This window comes from Natrix helvetica (genome assembly GCF_964273705.1).
Source record: "Natrix helvetica genome assembly, chromosome: 2".
Taxonomy (NCBI): domain Eukaryota; kingdom Metazoa; phylum Chordata; class Lepidosauria; order Squamata; family Natricidae; genus Natrix; species Natrix helvetica.
This window is the reverse complement of record NC_138552.1, coordinates 263608237-263627806: the sequence shown is the minus strand read 5'-3', so window position 1 is coordinate 263627806 and position 19570 is coordinate 263608237. Positions and strand designations below refer to the sequence as shown.

Here is a 19570-nt window from a genome sequence, read left to right as displayed (position 1 = left end):
GTGGCAGCCGTGGCAAGGGGGGCGTTCCACCAGGTTCGCCTGGTGCGCCAATTGCGCCCCCTACTGGACCGGAGTGCCCTGCGCACGGTCACTCATGCGCTGGTGACGTCTCGCCTGGACTACTGCAATGCCCTCTACATGGGGCTTCCCTTGGGACGCATCCGGAGACTGCAGCTAGTTCAGAACGCAGCCGCGCGGGTTATTATGGGAAGTACACGTTACTCCAACGTAACACCTCTCCTGCGCGAGCTGCACTGGCTACCTGTGGCCTTTCGGGTGCGTTTCAAGGTATTGATCACCATCTTTAAAGCGCTCCATGGCAGAGGACCTAGTTACCTGCAGGATCGCATCCTACCACACACGTCCCTGCGACCTATCCGCTCACACAGAGAGGGGCTCCTCCTGGTGCCGTCTGCTAGTCAATGCCAGCGGGCGACACCTAGGAGTAGATCCTTCTCTGTGATGGGCCCAACCCTCTGGAATGACCTCCCCCCAGACATTCGAACTACCACCGACCTCCGTTCCTTCCGGCAAAAGTTAAAGACTCACCTGTTTCAATCAGCTGGCCTGGCACTTTCTTAGTTTTACCTCCCAGGGATTTATTTTATTTTAGGGTTTGGGGTTTTAATTGTGATGTTTTAAGATTAGAATTATTTATTTCTTAGTACAGCCTATTTCCCCCTCCAAATGTATCTTAAATGTAGTTTAAATGTATTTAATTATTATGAATGATTTTATTATATTGACTGTACACCGCCCCGAGTCCCTTTTTGGGAGAGGGGCGGTCTAAAAATCTAAGAAATAAATAAATAAATAAGGTGATATCTCTACTTTTTAATAAGCTATCTAGATGTGTCATAGCTTTCTTCCCAAGGAACAATGTCTTAATTTCATGACTGCAGTCACTGTCGGCAGTGTTCTTGGAGTCCAAGAAAATAAAATCTGTCACTGCTTCCATTTCCCCTGCTCAATTTGCCAGAAAGTGATAGGACTGAATGCCATAATCTTAGGCTTTTTTAATGTTGAGTTTGAAGCCAGGTTTTGCATCCTCCTCTTTCACCCTAATCAAGAGGCTCTTTAGTTCCTCTTCACTTTCTGCCATATCTGAGGTTGTTGATATTTCTCCCAGCAATCTTAATTTTGGTTTGTGATTCATCCAGCCCTTTATTTCATATGTTGCGCTGTACTCTGCATATCAGTTAATTAAGCAGGGTGACAATATATAGCCTTGTTGTATTCCTTCCCTATTTTGAACCAACCAATTTCTTGTCTGTTTCTAACTGTTGCTTCTTGGCGCATGTACAGGTTTCCCAGGAGACAGATAAAATGGCCTGGTACTCCCATTTCTTTAAGAACTTGCCACAGTCTATTGTGATCCACACAATCAAAGGCTTTAGCATAGTCAATGAAGTAGAAGTATTGCTTTCTCCATAATGTAATGAATGTTGGCAGTTTGATCTCTGATTCCTCTGTCACTTCAAAACCCAGTTGGTATTTCTGTTCTCAGTTCACATACTGATGAAGTCTACCATGTAAGATTTTGAGTATAACTTTACTGAAATGAGCACAATTGTATGGTAGTATGAGCTTTCTTTGGGATTGAAATATAAAATGAGCTTTTCCTATCCTGTGGCCATTGTAAAGTTTTCCAAATTTGCTGACACACTGAGTGCATCTTCACTGGTTTTGTTGTTAGTAATGCTTCCTAAAGCCCACTTGACTTTGCACTCCAAGATGTCTGGCTCGAAGTCAGTGATCACACCACCATTGTTATTTCATATATTGAGATCTTTCTTGTATAGTTCTTAAGTGTATTCTTGCCACCTCTTCTTAATCTCTTCTGCTTCTGTTAGGTCTCTACCATTTTTGCCCTTTATTGGACTCATCTTTGCACAAAACATTCCCGTGGCAATATCCAATTTACTTAGCTCTTCGTAGAACTGGTCAGCTTCAGCTTCTTTGGCATCATTGATTGAGACATAGACTTGGATTACTGATTACTATGATGTTAAATGATTTGTCTTAGATTCGAACTGAGATAATTCCCTTGTTTTTGAGATTGTACCCCTAGTACTGCTTTTCCCACTCTTTTATTGACTATGGGGGCTACTCCATTGCTTCTAACGGATTCACAATAGTAGATATAATGGTCATCAGAATTAAATTTGCCCATTCCAATCCACTGATTCCCAAGAAATCAGTGTTCAATCTTGCCATCTCATTATATGACCACATCCACTTTACCTTGATTCTTACATTCCAGGTTCCTCTGCAGTATTGTTCTTTACAGCATAGGACTTCCCTTTTACCACCAGACACATCCACCGCTGAGCGTCTTTTCACTTCACTTTTTCTGAAGCTACTTGCAATTGCCCTCCCCTCTTCTCCAGGAACATATTGGATACTTTCTGACTTACAGGGCTCATCTTCCAGCATCATATCCTTTAGCCTTATGATACTGTCCATAGGGTTTTCTTAGCAAGGATACTGGAGTGGGTTGCCATTTTTTTCTCTAGTGGTGCACAAAAAAAGGAATTTTTTAGCAGCCTCTGTATCTCTTGCCATAGGACTTAGCAATGTCTTTGTCATATCAGATGTATCAATCCCATTTCTTTCTTTATTTGCATTGTCCAGTAAATTTTGTTTGTCATCCACTTCAGTATTAGCTTTCTAAGTGGCCAAGTGAACATTTTAGAGATCTCACTGAAATATACAGAATTGTTTTTGTTTTCTTTGACATGCCCTTTCTTCCATGTTTTTTAGTAAGGATTTTAAAAAGTATAGTGCTAGTACAAGATCAGATTTGGAAACGGTATTTTAATGATGTGCTTTCTGTTTAGGATGCAACCACTGTGCCCCTATTAAGACAGATTTTAACCTTACATCTCTCTTTTCTTTACTGTTTTGCTCCAAGTGCCTTCCGAATATTATTAGAAACTGACGAAGATCGACTTCTTGTCATATTTAACAGAGGCTTAATCCTGATGACTGAGGTAGGAGTATTATTGTTATTATTTTACTCTTTTGGTGGGTGGGATATTGCAAAATAAGGTAAATTAGGATATCTTGTTTGTGGAATTCTATATTTATATGTTAATAATATGCTATACCATTTAATATATATATATATATATTTGGCAGTCCTTCAATACACTGCACATGATGTACCATGAAGCCACAGCTTGCCATGTAACTGGAGATCTGGTTGAGCTTCTGTCCATATTTCTTTCCGTCCTCAAATCCACTCGTCCATATCTGCAAAGAAAAGGTTTGGATATTATTTATTAAATATAAGTTTTGTTTTTAAAAATAAAACAGATGAGAATGAAAACATAATTGTCACTATCAATCAGCTGTTTATATGGCAGAGTTGTAAACTAAATTAATTTGCTTGTATATTTTCAGATGTGAAACAAGCCCTTATCCAATGGCAGGAGCGGATAGAATTTGCCCATAAACTTTTAACTTTGTTAAATTCCTACAGTCCTCCGGAACTTAGAAATGCTTGTATAGGTAAAGTATATTAAACTTAATGCACTTTCTTTGATCTCAGATTACCTATCAATTACATTAAAGATAAAATAGACACTCTTCTATTTCTGTTGTAATTATGGTCAATAGAGTTAAAGAATAAGGCTTGAATGAATGAATGAATGAATGAATGAATGAATGAATGAATGAATGATTGATTATGTGCCATCAAATCATTGTCAACATTGATAGTTTCACTTTTTTATGGTAATTTTATTTACAATTACAATTATAATAAAAAAACTAATACAAACTACATAATAATAAAAAAGAAAATAAATTCCATGCATCTGAGGCTAGTTGTCCTCTTATTCTCTTTCTTTCTACTTTCCTAGTGTCTGTTTTTTTCTTCCCAGTTTTACTTATACTTACAGCTATGTTACTTCTCAAGAATAATAGTGAGTTCATGCACAAGCCCATGAATCTTTTTGCAGTAAGATGGAAGTAGTTTTTGCCATCCAGATGTTACCTTTAATTTCTCAGTTTAGTTTACAGGCCTGGTAGTTCTGGTGGCCTTCCATTCAAATACTAATATCTGACCAAGTTTGGTTAAGAATTGTAGTACTTGGCGTTTGTCCAAAATGAAGGCATAAGTAGCATAATAGTTAACTCTGTTCAATCAGTAGCAACATTCCTTGGTAAACTGTGGCTAGAAATATTAATTGGATGACAAAAGTAGTGATTAGCAACAGGCAAATGTTGAACCAGATGTTCTGATGAATCATGAAATTGTCTTAATTGGCATTTGAAGATTCATTTGGAGTTACTAAAGCCTTTATTATCATTATAACTAACAATTTGAGAAAATTAGCAAGGACTCCTGAACAACATCTAATTCAATCCAAGATGCAATGAATAAAGCTTAAAATTTATAGACTGATTATACAATAAAGCAAACAAGACATGGACTTGATATTGCTGTATATTGATTGCAGTATTTTGCTTTTGCAAATTGCTTTAAAATATTTAAGTGGATGATACTAAAGATCAGGTTGGCTGAATAATATTTCTATAAATCATGAACAAGATTTTAATATGCCTAAATGATAGCAAATAATTACAGTCTGTTCGTGTTTATATTTTTCCTAGTTTCAATGTATACAAATGCTTATGCAAAGTTTATTAGAGTGAAGATTTCTTTTTAAGAGCATAATCCTGCTGGCATGAAGCACTACATAAGTCCAATGAATAAATAATTAAATACGAGTTTTTTTTATTTTTTGTTTTGCAGATGTCCTCAAAGAACTGGTGCTGTTAAGCCCTCATGATTTTCTGCACACTTTAGTTCCTTTTCTCCAGCACAACCATTGCACATATCATCATAGCAACATACCAAGTATGTATATTCAGATGAGGTCATTTATAATTGTATATAGAAATGCTAATTTATAATAAAATTGTTTTGAGATTTACTTAGAGGCAGGAAGTAGTTTGAGAGATGAGATGGTAAATGCAAATAATATGACCAATCTAATTAACCTGAGTCATTCAACTATTGACAGATGTTTTAAACTTATTACTCTTAGATTGCTCTTAAGATTGAGAAAGTACTCTTCTCAATTACAAGAATATATTTTAGGCAGCCTAGAGCAGGGGTGTCAAACTTGTGGCCCGCGGGCCAGATGCGCCATGTACTAGCCATGCCCAGTTTAGCAAAGGAGGGAAAGGCACATCAACTGGCGCTGGCGTGACGACACAAGTTTGACACTTTTGGCCTACAATGAACTGCATATTGTCAAGGCATTGTTTCTGGATGAAAAATCATCATTAATTAATTAATAATAAATAAATAAATAAATAAATAAAGTCATCCCTTCTTTTTCCTAAACTTCATTACTTTCATCATTCTCCCTTCTTGAGCTAATAACTCTTCCTAAAAATAATCCCATCATATCCATGTAAGCAAATATATAAATCCTTAACTTATAACCATTTGTTTAGTTACTATTCAATGTTCCAGTGGCACTGAAAAAAGTGACTTGTGACTGGTCCTTGCACTTACAACTGTTATACCATCCCCAATGTCACCTGATGAAATTTCAGGGGCTTGACAAATTTGGGCATTTCACAGCAAAAAAGGGTCATAAAATTCTGCATTACTGGCTTAAAAACTACCTTGCCTAAGGATGGAAATTCTAGTCCCAATTGTGATTGCAAGTCAAGAGCTGCCTATACTTTACTTACAATTCAGATAATACTAATCTCCATAAGAAAGTTGGAGAGGGGAAAAAGCCTGAAAAGGTAAAAAAACAAAAAAGGATTGAAGGTAAGGAAATCTTCCACAATGAAGGAAGGGTCTATATTATATATATTAACAAGATACTGGACACTACAGTTTCCCTTACCTAAGCATGTAGGATTGTTTAGCCTAGCATAGCCTGGACTGGGAGATCCTTATTCCCTTATAACCTCTCATTTAGACTATTATAACACACACTGTACGGCAGTGATGGTGAACCTATGGCACGCGTGCCACAGGTGGCACGTGTAGCCATTTGTCAGGGCACGCCAGGCCAGCGCGCGCATGCTGAGTTCACCCTTTTTTAAAGCCATTTTTCTCCCTCCCCAGGCTCCAGAGGCTTTATAGGAGCCTGGGAAGGGCGAAAAGAGCATCCTCCGCCCCCCCGCCCGGAGGCCCTCCAGAGGCTTTATGAGCTTCCCTGAAGCCTCCGGAGTGCAAAAAACCGGCCCTACGGGCAAACTGGAACTTCGGGAACAGACTTCGGGTTTGCTCGGAGGGTCGTTTTGACTGGTCTGGAGGCTTCAGGGAAGCCTCCTGAAGGTCCCTGAAGCCTCCGGAGGGCTTCTGGGGGGGGGAGGCTGTTTTCGCCCTCCCCATGCTCCTATAAAGCCTCTGAAGCCTGGGGAGGGCGAAAAAAGCATGCAAAGATGGGGGGGTCTGTGCCTGTAGTGCGCGCATACGCACTGGGGGGGTTGCGCATTGCATTATGGCTGCGGCACACCTGCACACGACCCCCCTGCGCTCCCCCCACTTATGGCACGCGAGCCAAAAAAGGTTCCCCATCACTGCTATACTGGGTTTGCCCCTGAAAAGCATTTAGAAACTTCAACTGCGTAGGTAATAAAGAGTACTGTTTTGCTCCTTATTCTAAGTTAGCTAGAGAACCTAAACATAATAATAAAATCTCTGAGTGCGAATCATTGTCTCTGCTATAGAAACAGTAGAAGAAAAAGCGAAAAGCCTGTAGGTTAAATTTCTACCCGGGTGTTAGACACAAAACAATATTACTTCAAAGCTTTAAAGAGGAAAGAAAGAACAAGAAGCAATGGGTGGAAACTAATCAAGGAGAGAAGCAACTTAGAACTGAGGAGAAATTTCCTGACAGTTAGAACAATTAATCAGTGGAACAGCTTGCCTCCAGAAGTTGTGAATGCCCCAACACTGGAAGTCTTTAAGAAGATGTTGGATAGCTATTTGTCTGAAATGGTATAGGGTTTCCTGCCTAGGCAGGGGGTTGGACTAGAAGACCTCCAAGGTCCCTTCCAACTCTACTATTGTATTGTATTATATTGTATTGTATTGTATTGTATAACCATTGTTTAATTCTGGACTGCCTCTTCAGTACCATGAGGTAGCAGGGTTCATCCTCTGGGGTAAAAAGCTGGAAGTTGTCTTTTGTTTTCTCCCTGCCTTTTGCTGTATGGTCATCAGTCATGCCTTATTCAGAATAAATGTTGATTGTTTCAATCTATCTGATATGAGAAGATGAGAAGAGACTCCTCTTATAGCAGTGGCAATTACATTTCCATGTATTAGCAGCAGCCAAACATAAAAAGTAGACCATGAAGTTAATTGTTTTACGCTTATGGAAGTTTTTCAGAAAAGATTGGATAACCATTTGTCTGAAATGGTCTAGGGTTTCCTGCCTAAGCAGGGGGTTGGACCCTTACAACTCTGTTATTCTATTCCATTCTAGTTGATGTTATATTACTTTAAATAAAATAACAGTGGTTAGTTGCTTTTGTAAGGAACAAAACGTAATGGGTAAACTATATACCTAATTGCTTTTTAAATTTCAAGTTTACAATTTATTCTTGTCTACGTTTTCTATTATCTACACAAAAAATAAGTATATGTTTTTTAAAAATATTATGATTAAAATTATCTTTTTTAGGAGGCAGAGAATCAGGATGGCTACTCCTTGTAAAAACGAAATGTACACATTTTGTTAATGCATCTCCTTTTTACTTTCCACTTCAGTGTCTCTTGGCCCTTATTTCCCATGCCGTGAAAATCTGAAGTTGATAGGAGGCAAAAGTAATATCCGCCCACCTCGCCCTGAACTTAATATGTGCCTTTTGCCTACAATGGTAGAAGCTAACAAGGTATTTATTTTTTTTATTTATCAAATCTATACACCATCCATCTCTCGACAAAAACAGTCTACACGACTTACAAATATTTAATTAAAATGCACTACAAAACATTACAACAATAAAAAAGGATCTTGAATTTAAAATTCAATTAAAACAAATTATCTTATCAGGAAAGTAAATGTTTATGTAACATTTGATTAATCAAGGGTATGCCTTGATTGATGAGTCTTAAGAATAATTGTCATGTGGTTGTTGGTGAAGAGAATTGCACTGCTGAATGTATTTGGTTTAATTAATTACATTCATTGTCCTAATTTATCACACATGTAACAAAATTCCAATGGCGTTTTTATTATAGTGGTTTTCATAAGAGAGAAAAAATAAAAATGTCTCTACTTTTCACATCTTTGATCCTTACAAATACTTTGGATCCCAGATATGTTCAGTCTGTAAGTGAGAGTGAGAAAGTGGCAAATAAGAAAATTGTGCATCCTTTTTAACATCTTAGGTTTCCTACATATTTATGTAAGTTTTAATAATCCCTAAAATTCCCAAGTTCTGTAACAAATAAATTCTGAACCACGTTCTGTAGGTTTTTTTAGTAAGAATTTATCATAATCCTTTGAAAATAGTTCATTTTTCACATTTAGATATTATACTTTTCATGTTTTTATTTTGTAAACAGAACTTTCCTTAAATCTTCAGGGTAAAGATGAAGTTTATGATCGTATGCTACTAGATTACTTTTTTTCATACCACCAGTTCATCCATCTCTTATGCCGAGTTGCCATCAACTGTGAGAAATTCACAGAAACCTTAGTGAAAATGAGTAAGTATGAATTTGTAGCATGTCTAAAAGCTTATTTAACAAGCACATTAGTTCCTCAAACGTTTTAGACTTTGTGTACCAGTGGGGGAATGGGATAGTTCTGTGTAAGCATTTGGCACGCGCACATGCACAGCTCCATTTGTGCAAGCGACGTGCACATGCACCTGCTGCTCACATAAATGGAACATGTGAGGATGTGCACTTCAGCTGTTTCTGTGGCCTGGTTCAAACCTCTCGCAGCCCACTAGTGGGCCATAGCCCACAGATTGGAGACCCCTGCATTAATTGACAAGGCCTGTTCTTTAGAGTATAGGCCAGTAGTTAGCAAGCCTTGTAAATTGCAACATCAGAATTAATAAGCATTTAATTTTTAAATTTAATTGAAGGTAAGTAGATTATATTAATGAATATTTTCTCTTTTATAAAAATTACATGAAGAATTGCTTTATTCAGTTTTCCAACTGATTTGCTAAAATAGCAAGTTGGGATTAAATGAATTAATAGCTATCTTTTTAGTAGAAGTCTATGTGTAAATTCAAAGATTTAGAATTTTATTTAAATTGTATTACATTGCTACCTTAACTGTAGAACAAACTAGAAAGACAGAGTAATTATTTACACATTTATCTAAGATTAAACATGATAAACAGTGAATGGAGTAAATATATGCAGGATTTTATATTTAAATTATTTCTATTAAACATAACATGATTTTTGATTGGAAATTGGAGCAAGGTCATTTGGGTAGTGACTAGATTTGTTTTATTTTGCAGTTAAACTGTAGTTTGTGCCTTTTAAAATCAATTATTTAATTATTTAACTTGCAACTGCCATCACAGTTTGTATTGCTCATAATACCTAGTATTCGCCCTAACTGTTAAGAGTTAAACAATTATATTTCTGGCGTATCTATATCTTTATAATCTTAAGAACTTAATTGCATTTTTATTTTTAAAATATAGGTGTTCTTGTTGCATATGAAGGCTTACCTCTTCATCTAGCTTTGTTTCCCAAACTTTGGACTGAACTTTGTCAAAGTCAGGTAAAATTAATTTATCTCTGAAAAGGATGTTTTTATTTGAAAAGTTAAGGTGTGTGTTTGATCAACATTTAATGACAGATGATGAATGGAGAAAGTCCTACCTTCAATTCATGGCATTCTCATACAGGCTTTCTCTTGCTGCAGACTTAGACTTTTTTTCTAAAAGTTGCTGAGATTCTAATAACTCCAAATGTAATAGTTTATTGTGAGCAGAAATTGATTTTAATCAATTTATTATTTTTATTAATAAAGGACAGGCTGAAAGACACTGAGGAATTGTTACAGACTGGTGCTCTTAGAAAATTCTGAGTTCAGTTCCAATGAAGGCTTATGTGTAACATCTCTATGTAACGAACTGAAATCACACATCCACAATGGTTATGTGGAATACTAGTTCTGAAGCTCTGATCTCCTTTCTCTTTTCAGTCTTCCATGTCAAAGAATTGCATCAAGCTCCTGTGTGAAGATCCTGTGTTTGCAGAGTATATTAAATGCATCCTAATGGATGAGAGGACATTTCTTAACAACAACATTGTTTACACTTTCTTAACTCATTTTCTTCTCAAGGTATGAAAAATAGTTATGCCTAGGTTAGAGTTTCAATATAAATCGGTTTTCCACAGATATTTACTCTTTTTCTTTCAAATTCCACATGCGTAATTCGGTTTACAGTAGGAAATAGTGCTATGATGAGTTCATTTCACCGAATTGCAAATTAAGTTTCAGAATCCCTTGTTTTACAGGTACAAGGACAAGTATTTTCCGAAGCAAATTGTGCTGGAATAATCAATAATCTGATTACAAATTTGATCAACCAGTATCAGAATCTGGAATCAGAATTTGCCAATCAGCGAGTTGAAATTTTTAAAGCAAGTTCCACTTTAAATGGGGTAAATAAACTTTATTTTCTCTTCAAATATTGTATTGATTTATGTAAAGCATTTTTCTTTCTATTCCTCAGATGAAAATGTTCAAAATGACAAACCTACAGTCAGAGGCTGTATAAACATAATATATGTTTAAAATTAATTGGGGCGTGTCAAATTTTTCAACTTTCAATTTCCAAATATTCGGGATGCTCAAAAGTTAATTGCTACAGTAGTTCTCACCTACCTAAAAGTTGGTGCCTGTGTGTTCCAAGAACAGCTTGCATCCTGAATTATGATTATTATTTATTGCATAGTCAGCCAGATGTTTGAACTATATTTGGCATATAAAAATAACACAAAAGCATCCAAAAAGAAAAAATCAAGCAGCCTAGACTAAAATGATCCCATAAACAACAACATCAAAACAGGCTTAAATAATAAACACCAATCCCAGGCCAGATGTGCAAAGCTTTCTGGAACTGTAGGAGAGAGGATGCAGTCCTTATCTCTGGGTGAGGTACTGTTTTAGGTGAGGGTTACACTAGAAAATAATAAAAGGTGACAGTGTTTAGTAGAAGGGAGTTAGCCAAAATAAAAGCTTTGAAACTAGGCATTTTGAAAAGAGTGGAGAGAATAAAATGGAAACTTAGTTCTAATGCTAATTTTTTGTTAACAGTTAAAGCTGTATTTATCAATAATACAGCATATACATACATACATATATATATATATATATATATATCCATTTTCTTCTTTTAATAGAATATATCCATGTTTCTATGTGTTTTGTTTTTTTAATCTCATTATAATTCTTTTTTATTTAACACAAATACATATTTTCAAAAAAATACTATGAATGAACAGATAATTATTGATATTATATATTATTGTTCACTATAATATTAGTAAAATGATACTCCATTATATTGTGGTATATTATCTATTATAATAATTATAATAGATCAATTATTTATAGTAAAAGATGCTGCCATCTCTTTCTTCCATCTGAGCATAATACAATAAAACTACCTAAACATTGTTAGATTTACATCTGTGACTACCATTGTTAATATTTTCCACTTGCTTCCCTTTTGATTTAAGCTATAAATACAGGATTCAGGATAAAAAAAGAATATCCAAAATGTTAAACTGACATGTAAAAAGGAGTCAGAATTTTCTTCTGTGTGAATAAAGATATATGCAATTTCTTTGGTTACTATTTATATAATCTCTACATACACAGAGGGAAAATTAATTTATCAAACACAATTTCATTAACTGCATTAACTTAAATTTTCTTTTATAGGACCTTCGAGCTCTCACTTTACTGCTTTCTGTGCACACCCCCAAACAGTTGAATCCTGCCCTAATACCTACTTTGCAAGAGCTACTAAACAAATGCAAAACTTGTCAACAACAAAAAAGCTCATTGCAGGAACAAGAAGCCAAAGAACGAAAAACTAAAGGTTTGTTTTGTTTATCTATTAATCAAATGTGTAGCCCATCCATCTCACCTTCCAAGTGATTGATGGCAGTCAGTTTACAACTAAAAAAATTGTTTTGGGAGATCCTATTTAACTTTTCCTTGCTGAATCCTGTCTGAAAGCTGATTGTTCTGAGAACTATTCAGATGGAAATATTCTGGGATAACCCCCTATTAAACTGCCAAAGTAAAATCAGCAGTCCTGCAACAGCTTGAAAATTAAATATTTCTCTACTTGTTGACAGGAACCCACTTTATCATGTATGTTGAGTAACAACATAGTGATAATGCTCTTAAAGCTTGAATGTATATAAAATAACTCTAGCACTGATTAGTTAATTAAATGCATATTTTATTAACAAATTATTGTTAACAAAATGTGGGTTGAAATAACTCAGATTTTTTTCTTATATCAAGCGGCTAGGAAAATTTTCATTTGGACCCAGAATTTCTTTTCATTGGCAAGAATATTTCCTAAGCAGTGTGCTCCAACTAGCTAACAAGAGGGAGAAATTAGGTTGAAGCTCTCAAACATTTCAAAGCACCTTTGGGAAGAAAGGAGTAAAGATAAATACATACAAAGAATGTAATATTTTTGTTCTTCCAGTAAAAATAATTCATTATGACAATTGATATCTGTATTACGTATTTCATCAATATTTATTTCAACTGTACAGATGATGAGGGAGCTACTCCAGTAAAAAGAAGACGGGTTAGCAGTGATGAGGAGCATACGGTAGACAGTTGCATCAGCGATTTGAAAAACGAACCTAGGGAAGCTTTGACTCCAACCAGCACCTCAGATAATGAGACAAGAGACTCCTCCATCATTGACCCAGGCACCGAACAGGACCTGCCTTCCCCTGAAAATAATTCTATTAAGGAGTACCGTATGGAGGTTCCCTCTTCATTTTCTGAAGATATGATGCTAGCTACTCATTCACACCATGGGGAGGAGCAGCTGGGCAGTGGGAGATTTGAAGAATGTAAAGATATGAAAGAGGCGTCAAGCTCCAAGGATTCTCACATTATTGAGGATGATACAGAATTCCCCTCCACATCTATTTCTGCTGTTCTTTCTGACCTCACAGATTTGAAGAACTCTGAAAGTCAAGCTTCCCAGGACACTGAGTCTGGCTTATCACTTAGTTGCAGCCATTCCAGAGGACTGTTGAGTCACATGCAGCAGCAACATCAAGACATTTTAGACATCCTTTGCAGGACCATTGAATCAACAATTCATGTGGTTACGAGGATATCTGGCAAAGGAAACCCAGCTGCTTCTTGACAATAGAGGAGCATGCGTGCTTTTAAAGTCTTTTTTTTCTCCCTTTTAAAAATGCTGTTTGTATAAGTTCTGCTTATTTCTGTTTTGTGCTTCAGTTTGTCCAGTGCTTTCTGCTTGAATGGCAAGATGAAATTTATATGCTTAATTGGTCAGGCAGAACTTCAAATTTAAAAAAAAATATTTTGCATCTACCGTATGTTTTCTTAAAGGGCAATCAAATAATGAATATGTTTATGTAATTCAAAGTTCACTGTGGTGGCTTTCATTTAATATGCCTGTCTGGGAGAGCAGGGACTCTTTGCCCTGTATGACGTAATTGAAATTTAACTGCATTTTTACGGTGTATAATATGGTGTCCTCTGTGCCAGTTTTGTACCTTACAAAAGAGGCATCTTGCCTCCAATTGCTGTGGTTCTTATTATCAAATTAAGTTTACTTGTATACTAAACAACCACAAAAAATGATTCTATAAAGAATCCTCTTTAGCTGTGGCCTGACAGTATACACACATACAAATATACACACATACACATGAATATATATATATATATATATATATATATATATATATATATATATATATATATATATATATATATATATATATATATATATATATATATATATATATATATATATATATATATATATATATATATATATATATATATATATATATATATATAGCTTTATTTAACAGAATACCTGTGATGAAAATAAAGCACATTTGATGTACAATTAATTGTTTTATTTTTATTGACATGACCAATTGCTATTCTGTGCACTTATTAAACTGATTGTGATGACTTTTCATTTGTTTTTATATATGTTGCCTCTGTAGCCCATTATTTCCTTGCCAGAAATAGGAGCTCAGAGAGGTGTGTGGACGCTTCCCAGCTGCTCTCTTCCCTGACATCCATGGCCTGTTGAAGAATGGACAGGGCTATTTAGAATACTCTATACTTACCTATATCTCCCTGTGAAGTCCCTAGTGAAGCCAGTACTCCTCTGAGTCTCACATGTGGTGATATATTTTACATTTTGGATACTTTTTTTGTCTGTAACGATTTTTTAATAAAGCAATGAATACATCTGAGTGAATGTCAAAAGATGTATCATGCATTCAGAAGAAAAAAATGGGAAATTAATAAAGGATTACAAATACACATTTTACAGGAATTGCATTATATGTCATACAACTACATGACAACTTCAAAATGAAAATTAAATATCAGATTATGATAATACTAAAAGTAGTAGCAGTATATTTTAAAATGGGGTTTTCACCCCTATATTGAGCAAATGCAGATAGATTTTGAAGGGGGCTATATAATGTATGTCAGTTCAGTTCACTATACTAGTGGTTAATATGTGCATACCTAAAAATAAGCATAATTCTATTATTTTAAAAGGTATCCAGATTTGAAGCCAAGAAAATCTTCAGTGAAGATGTAAAGGAGACCAGAAGGAGTGAAATTAGAAGAGGTGCTTTAGCAGCATAATATACCAAAAGTGTTTTAAAGAGTTCTTGAATACTTAAAAAAATATTTGGATATTTATAAATCAAGAGAAAATAGTTATCTTTTTTCTTACCAGAGGAGTGGATAAAACAGTAAATAGAGTGCATGAGAGGTTAATGTGCATTTTTAATAAGATTTGTTTAATGCTCTGAATTATTAAAAAATTCTGTCAAATAAAATTGAATAAGAACATCAATGAAAAAATACTTTGTAGTCTTTATTTTAAAAAGCTTAAACTAAATTGGTTTATAATTATACCTTATAAAATAGACATTTTGAATATCAGAAAGTATTTAGTATAATTCATGACTGGTAGCATACTATTAATATTCAGAAGTGTTTGAAATGATAAAATCAAATAATCCTTTAATCCTTCAAATAATTAAGACATTCCCTACCCATACATGGAAAAGCAAGGATTATGTGATCAACATTACTAGGCCTGCCCTTTCTCTACCAATTTCATTGGAGATTTTATCGATGATAATGTGTTCTTTATCTTTCCAAACTCTGTATTTTGTTATAAAGCTACATTTTCAGCTGCAATGGCCAAGTGAATACAGCAACAACCAAAAATCATGTCCCTTCCCCGCCCCGCAGCTATTGCCAACAAGAACAATGGGTGAAGCTGTTATTGGGGCATTTGTGACTGGCAAGACAGCCACTAGCCATGCCTGAGACGAACCATATTTTTCTGAGAAATTTTAAGAGTTTTGTTTCAACTTTTCCATTTGCTTTTTAAGTTATCTCCTCTTAGTTCTTCAGACTGATCATTTGTTAGTTTTGTCATAGATCAAAGCTAGAATAAGAACTAAAAAAGTCCAGCACTTTCTAAGTTGACTGTAGAATAAGCAGGCAATCTGCAAATCATAGTATATTTCTGAGCTCCTTTTTATCATAATTGTGAAATCATGATACCTCAACAAAGTGCTGATAAATGGAGAATTTTCGTTAATACCCAGTAGTAAATAAATGTTAACAGTGTTTAATACAACTTTAAACAAAAAAATTACTCTAAATACTACCTTCTGAAATCTTGTCTTGTTGCTGCAGCTAATCTGCCCCCCCCCCACCCGTCCAAAAAAGTAGTCCTAGTTATCTGAAGCTTGTAAAATGCGATAATGGCATGCTTGGTTAGTTGATTGATCGATTGATTACACACTTTGTAGTTCATTGTGTTACACATTTCTTGGAATACAGGTAGCTCAGGATTGCTGTACATAGTAATTGTAATACATAGTTACATACCGTGTTTCCCCGAAAATATGACAGGGGCTTATTTTCTTTTGTCCCACAAAATATGGCCTTGGGCTTATTATCAGGGAGGACTTAGTGTTTAGGGGCTGCCAGGTGGCTGCTCCCTTATGAACTGCCTCCCGAAGAGTTGGGCACCTCCTCGGGCGAAGCAGCCATGAGGTAACCATGCTCACGAGCAGCCGCCCAGCAAATCCCCTCTCCAGCCGGACAGAGCGCCATTCAATGACCTAGGGGATACCCCTAAGGTGCCAAGTCATGTGGCGCTCTGCCCGCCCTCCAGCTCCTGCGGCTTGGCACATTCGGGATACCCCCTAGGTCAATGCGTGGAACTCTGCCCAGTTGGAGAGGGGAGCTGCGTGAGCGCCTGTTCTGCCTGCAGCCTCACCAAGCCCTTGCGCAGCTCTCCCAGGGCACCGCCACTCCGCTCCGAGCATAACTTCCAAACTCCAAAACTCGGGGCCGAGTCTTCCAGCATCGGCTGCTCTAGGAGTGCTCTCTATAGTGGGCCGGCTGCCAGACAGAGAGTCTTCCGGACAGAGAGTCTTCCTAGAGCGGCCGATGCTGGAAGACTCGGCCCCGAGTTTTGGAGTTTGGAAGTTATACTCGGAGCGGGGTGGCAGCGGGCAGCGGCGGTGCCCTGGGAGAGCTGCGCAAGGGCTTGGTGAGGCTGCGGGCAGAACAGGCGCTCGCGCAGCTTCCCTCCAGCCGGGCAGAGCTCCATGCATTGACCTAGGGGGTAACCCGAATGTGCCAAGCCGCGGGAGCTGGGGGGTGGACAGAGCGCCACATGGCTTGGCACCTTAGGGATACCCCCTAGGTCAGTGAATGGCACTCTGCCCGGCTGGAGGGGATTTGCCGGGCGACTGCTTGTGAGCATGGTTACCTCATGGCTGCTTCGCCCCTGAGGTTGTGCCCGGCTCTTCGGGAGCCAGTTCACAAGGGAGCAGCCGCCTGGCAACTCTCCCCTTTGGCCAGGCAGAACACCACTCCCCAACCTAGCGGTATCCCGAGGGCAGCAAGCAACGTGAGCGCCCCCCCGGCTCCTGCGATGGCGCTTTCGGGATAACGCTAGGTCAGTGAGGGGTGCTCTGCCTGGCCGGAGGGGGGGAGTTGTCCAGGGGGTTTATTTTCGGGGGTGGGCTTATATTTTTGCCCACGCGAAAAATGTGGCAAGGCTTTGGTTTTGGGACAGGTCATATTTTCGGGAAAACATGGTAGTAATCTGAGATTTTTAAAATATTTTTTGGGAGAGGAATGTTCATAGCAACCAATTGGTGCCTCCCAGAAAGCTGCCTATTACCACCCAGCCTCCCCTCAAACTAAAATTTTATACAAACTATATACTGCAAGGCAAACCCCACTGGTGCACTAAGGAACCCTCACTGGGATGGGGTGATAACATCTGCAAATCCCACCCCTCTGTCTCCCAAAGACCAGAGAAACAGTCTGCTAAGTTTGCTGTCTGAAGGAAATAGAAGGAATTTCAGTAAAGTTTACAGTTCAAGTGCCTGAGCACTAAATGCTTCATTTACTATATTAAATTGTGTAGGAATATAAGCATATATAATACATATTTCTCAAATCAAAGCACAAATTAAAATTTAGATCTACCATAGTGTTGTAAGAGTTTGCCAATTAAAATGTGTTCATTAGAAAAAAATAAACATGGAGGTGTGTGTGTGTGTGTGTATGTGTGTAAAAGACTGAAAAATAGAAACTCAATAAATCCAAAAGAAGTGCCAAAAAAAACAAACGCACTTGTGAGGTTAACTAGTCAGCTATGTATTATCAAACCAGATAATGAAAACAGTTACACAGTTGATAATTGTATTTCATAACTATCATAGAATTGCTACTTTTGTTTAGCTAAGAAAATATAGATGTGTACACTGTAAATGTATCTCAAGTGGTATTGGACATTACATGAAAAAAGAAGTAAATCTATTTTTAAATTTCCTGTCAAAGTATTACATGACTTAATATCACTCGTAGAAATTCCTACCTATAGACATGTCTTGTCATCATGAAACAGAAACAACTCTGTACAATAAATTCTAATTTTATCATCCCCTGTGAGAGTGTTTCTATTCATAGCTATGCAGTATTTGGGGGGGGGGGAGATTGTTGTGTCATTAACAGTTTGCTAGGAAATTAATTTCCTCAATTCTTTGTAGAAGTAGAATATAGAATTTATTTATTTTTTCATTACGGACCTGCATAAAGCTCTGTTCGAAACCACCCCAAGTATATCCAATGTTGGCTAACATTCATGCTTTAATATATAATTTTATTAATATTTTATATTTTCTTCTTTTCTAAAGTGTAGTTCATTAGGACATTCAATTAATCAAAGTTCAAATGGTGGCAACTCCAACATTCGAGCTTTTTCTAAAGTTAAACTCTTCTTCCAAGGCTCCTAACATGGCCTAGAAATTGCCATTCTAAAAGGTCAATTGAATTTTATTTACTAAATTTACCACTCATCTCACCGCAAGGTGATAAGTGAATGTTTACCTACTAAAGGGAATCCTCACTTCTCCTGTGATCGTGCAGACAGTAGACAGACTGGGTTTACTCCGTCCAGTAACCAATTGGCCTGAGTCTACACTTATGATGTCATTGGGCCCTTGTGGCTCCTCCCCAGTTCAGACTCAGTCCAACCAGGACTAGCAGTGAGAATTGATCTCTCCTTCAAATTTTAGCTTTATAGCATTAATTGGCGATTTTTTACAAATTTGTTTCTATTAAATTGAATTTTTAAATCATTGTTTCTTCTGACCAAATTGGAGGGAAATTCAAAACTGCTTCCAGCTGCCTCTCTTCAGCCATTCTGACTGACTGCGGCCATGAGTTCACTCAAGAAGCCTGCCTTGCAGTCGGATCAGCCAGCTCACAAACTACAGCTCTGTAGCTGTTTCTCCAAGGTGCTCCTGGACTCTGGGCACTCGAAGAGACGGGCTGCGGTTCCAGGCGAGGTCGGTGGCCATTCTGTGGAGCACCCGGCCACTTTACTTTACTTTTACTTTACTTTTATTGGATTTGTTAACCGCTCCCTCTCCCCTAGGGGACTCGGGGCGGTGTACAGACAGAATAAAAACATTATAAAAAACATTATATACAGCAAATTACAAAACCCCATAAAACAAATTAAACATAAGTCTGTACAATAATGCCTAGATTAATTAATGATTAAAACCAAATTAAAATACCCCAATTTAAAATAACCAGTCAGGAAGATCAAGGGATTAGATCATGATTGCGATTGGGTCAGGCCAGCTAATTGGAACAGGTGGGTCTTGAGTTCCTTACGGAAGGAGCAGAGGTCAGTAATGATTCTAATGTCAGGGGGGAGGTCGTTCCAAAGGGTCGGGCCCGTCACAGAGAAGGCCCTACTCCTGGGCGTCGCCCGCTGG

At 37.2% G+C, this 19570-nt stretch overlaps 1 protein-coding gene across 3 annotated transcripts in view; it reads left to right on the top strand.

Moving 5' to 3' along the window:
* Positions 1 to 15104, top strand: part of USP34 (ubiquitin specific peptidase 34) — a 182318-nt gene extending 167214 nt beyond the window's left edge. For all 3 annotated transcript variants that reach the window (XM_081940705.1, XM_081940703.1, XM_081940704.1), the window contains exons 70-80: positions 2915 to 2993; positions 3142 to 3268; positions 3406 to 3513; positions 4763 to 4867; positions 7754 to 7878; positions 8575 to 8698; positions 9661 to 9740; positions 10167 to 10307; positions 10484 to 10630; positions 11916 to 12075; positions 12770 to 15104. In XM_081940705.1, coding sequence (XP_081796831.1) covers positions 2915 to 2993; positions 3142 to 3268; positions 3406 to 3513; positions 4763 to 4867; positions 7754 to 7878; positions 8575 to 8698; positions 9661 to 9740; positions 10167 to 10307; positions 10484 to 10630; positions 11916 to 12075; positions 12770 to 13380 — 1807 coding nt within the window. In that variant the 3' untranslated portion in view covers positions 13381 to 15104. The remainder of the gene's footprint in view (positions 1 to 2914; positions 2994 to 3141; positions 3269 to 3405; positions 3514 to 4762; positions 4868 to 7753; positions 7879 to 8574; positions 8699 to 9660; positions 9741 to 10166; positions 10308 to 10483; positions 10631 to 11915; positions 12076 to 12769) is intronic.
* Positions 15105 to 19570: the final 4466 nt, after the last annotated feature.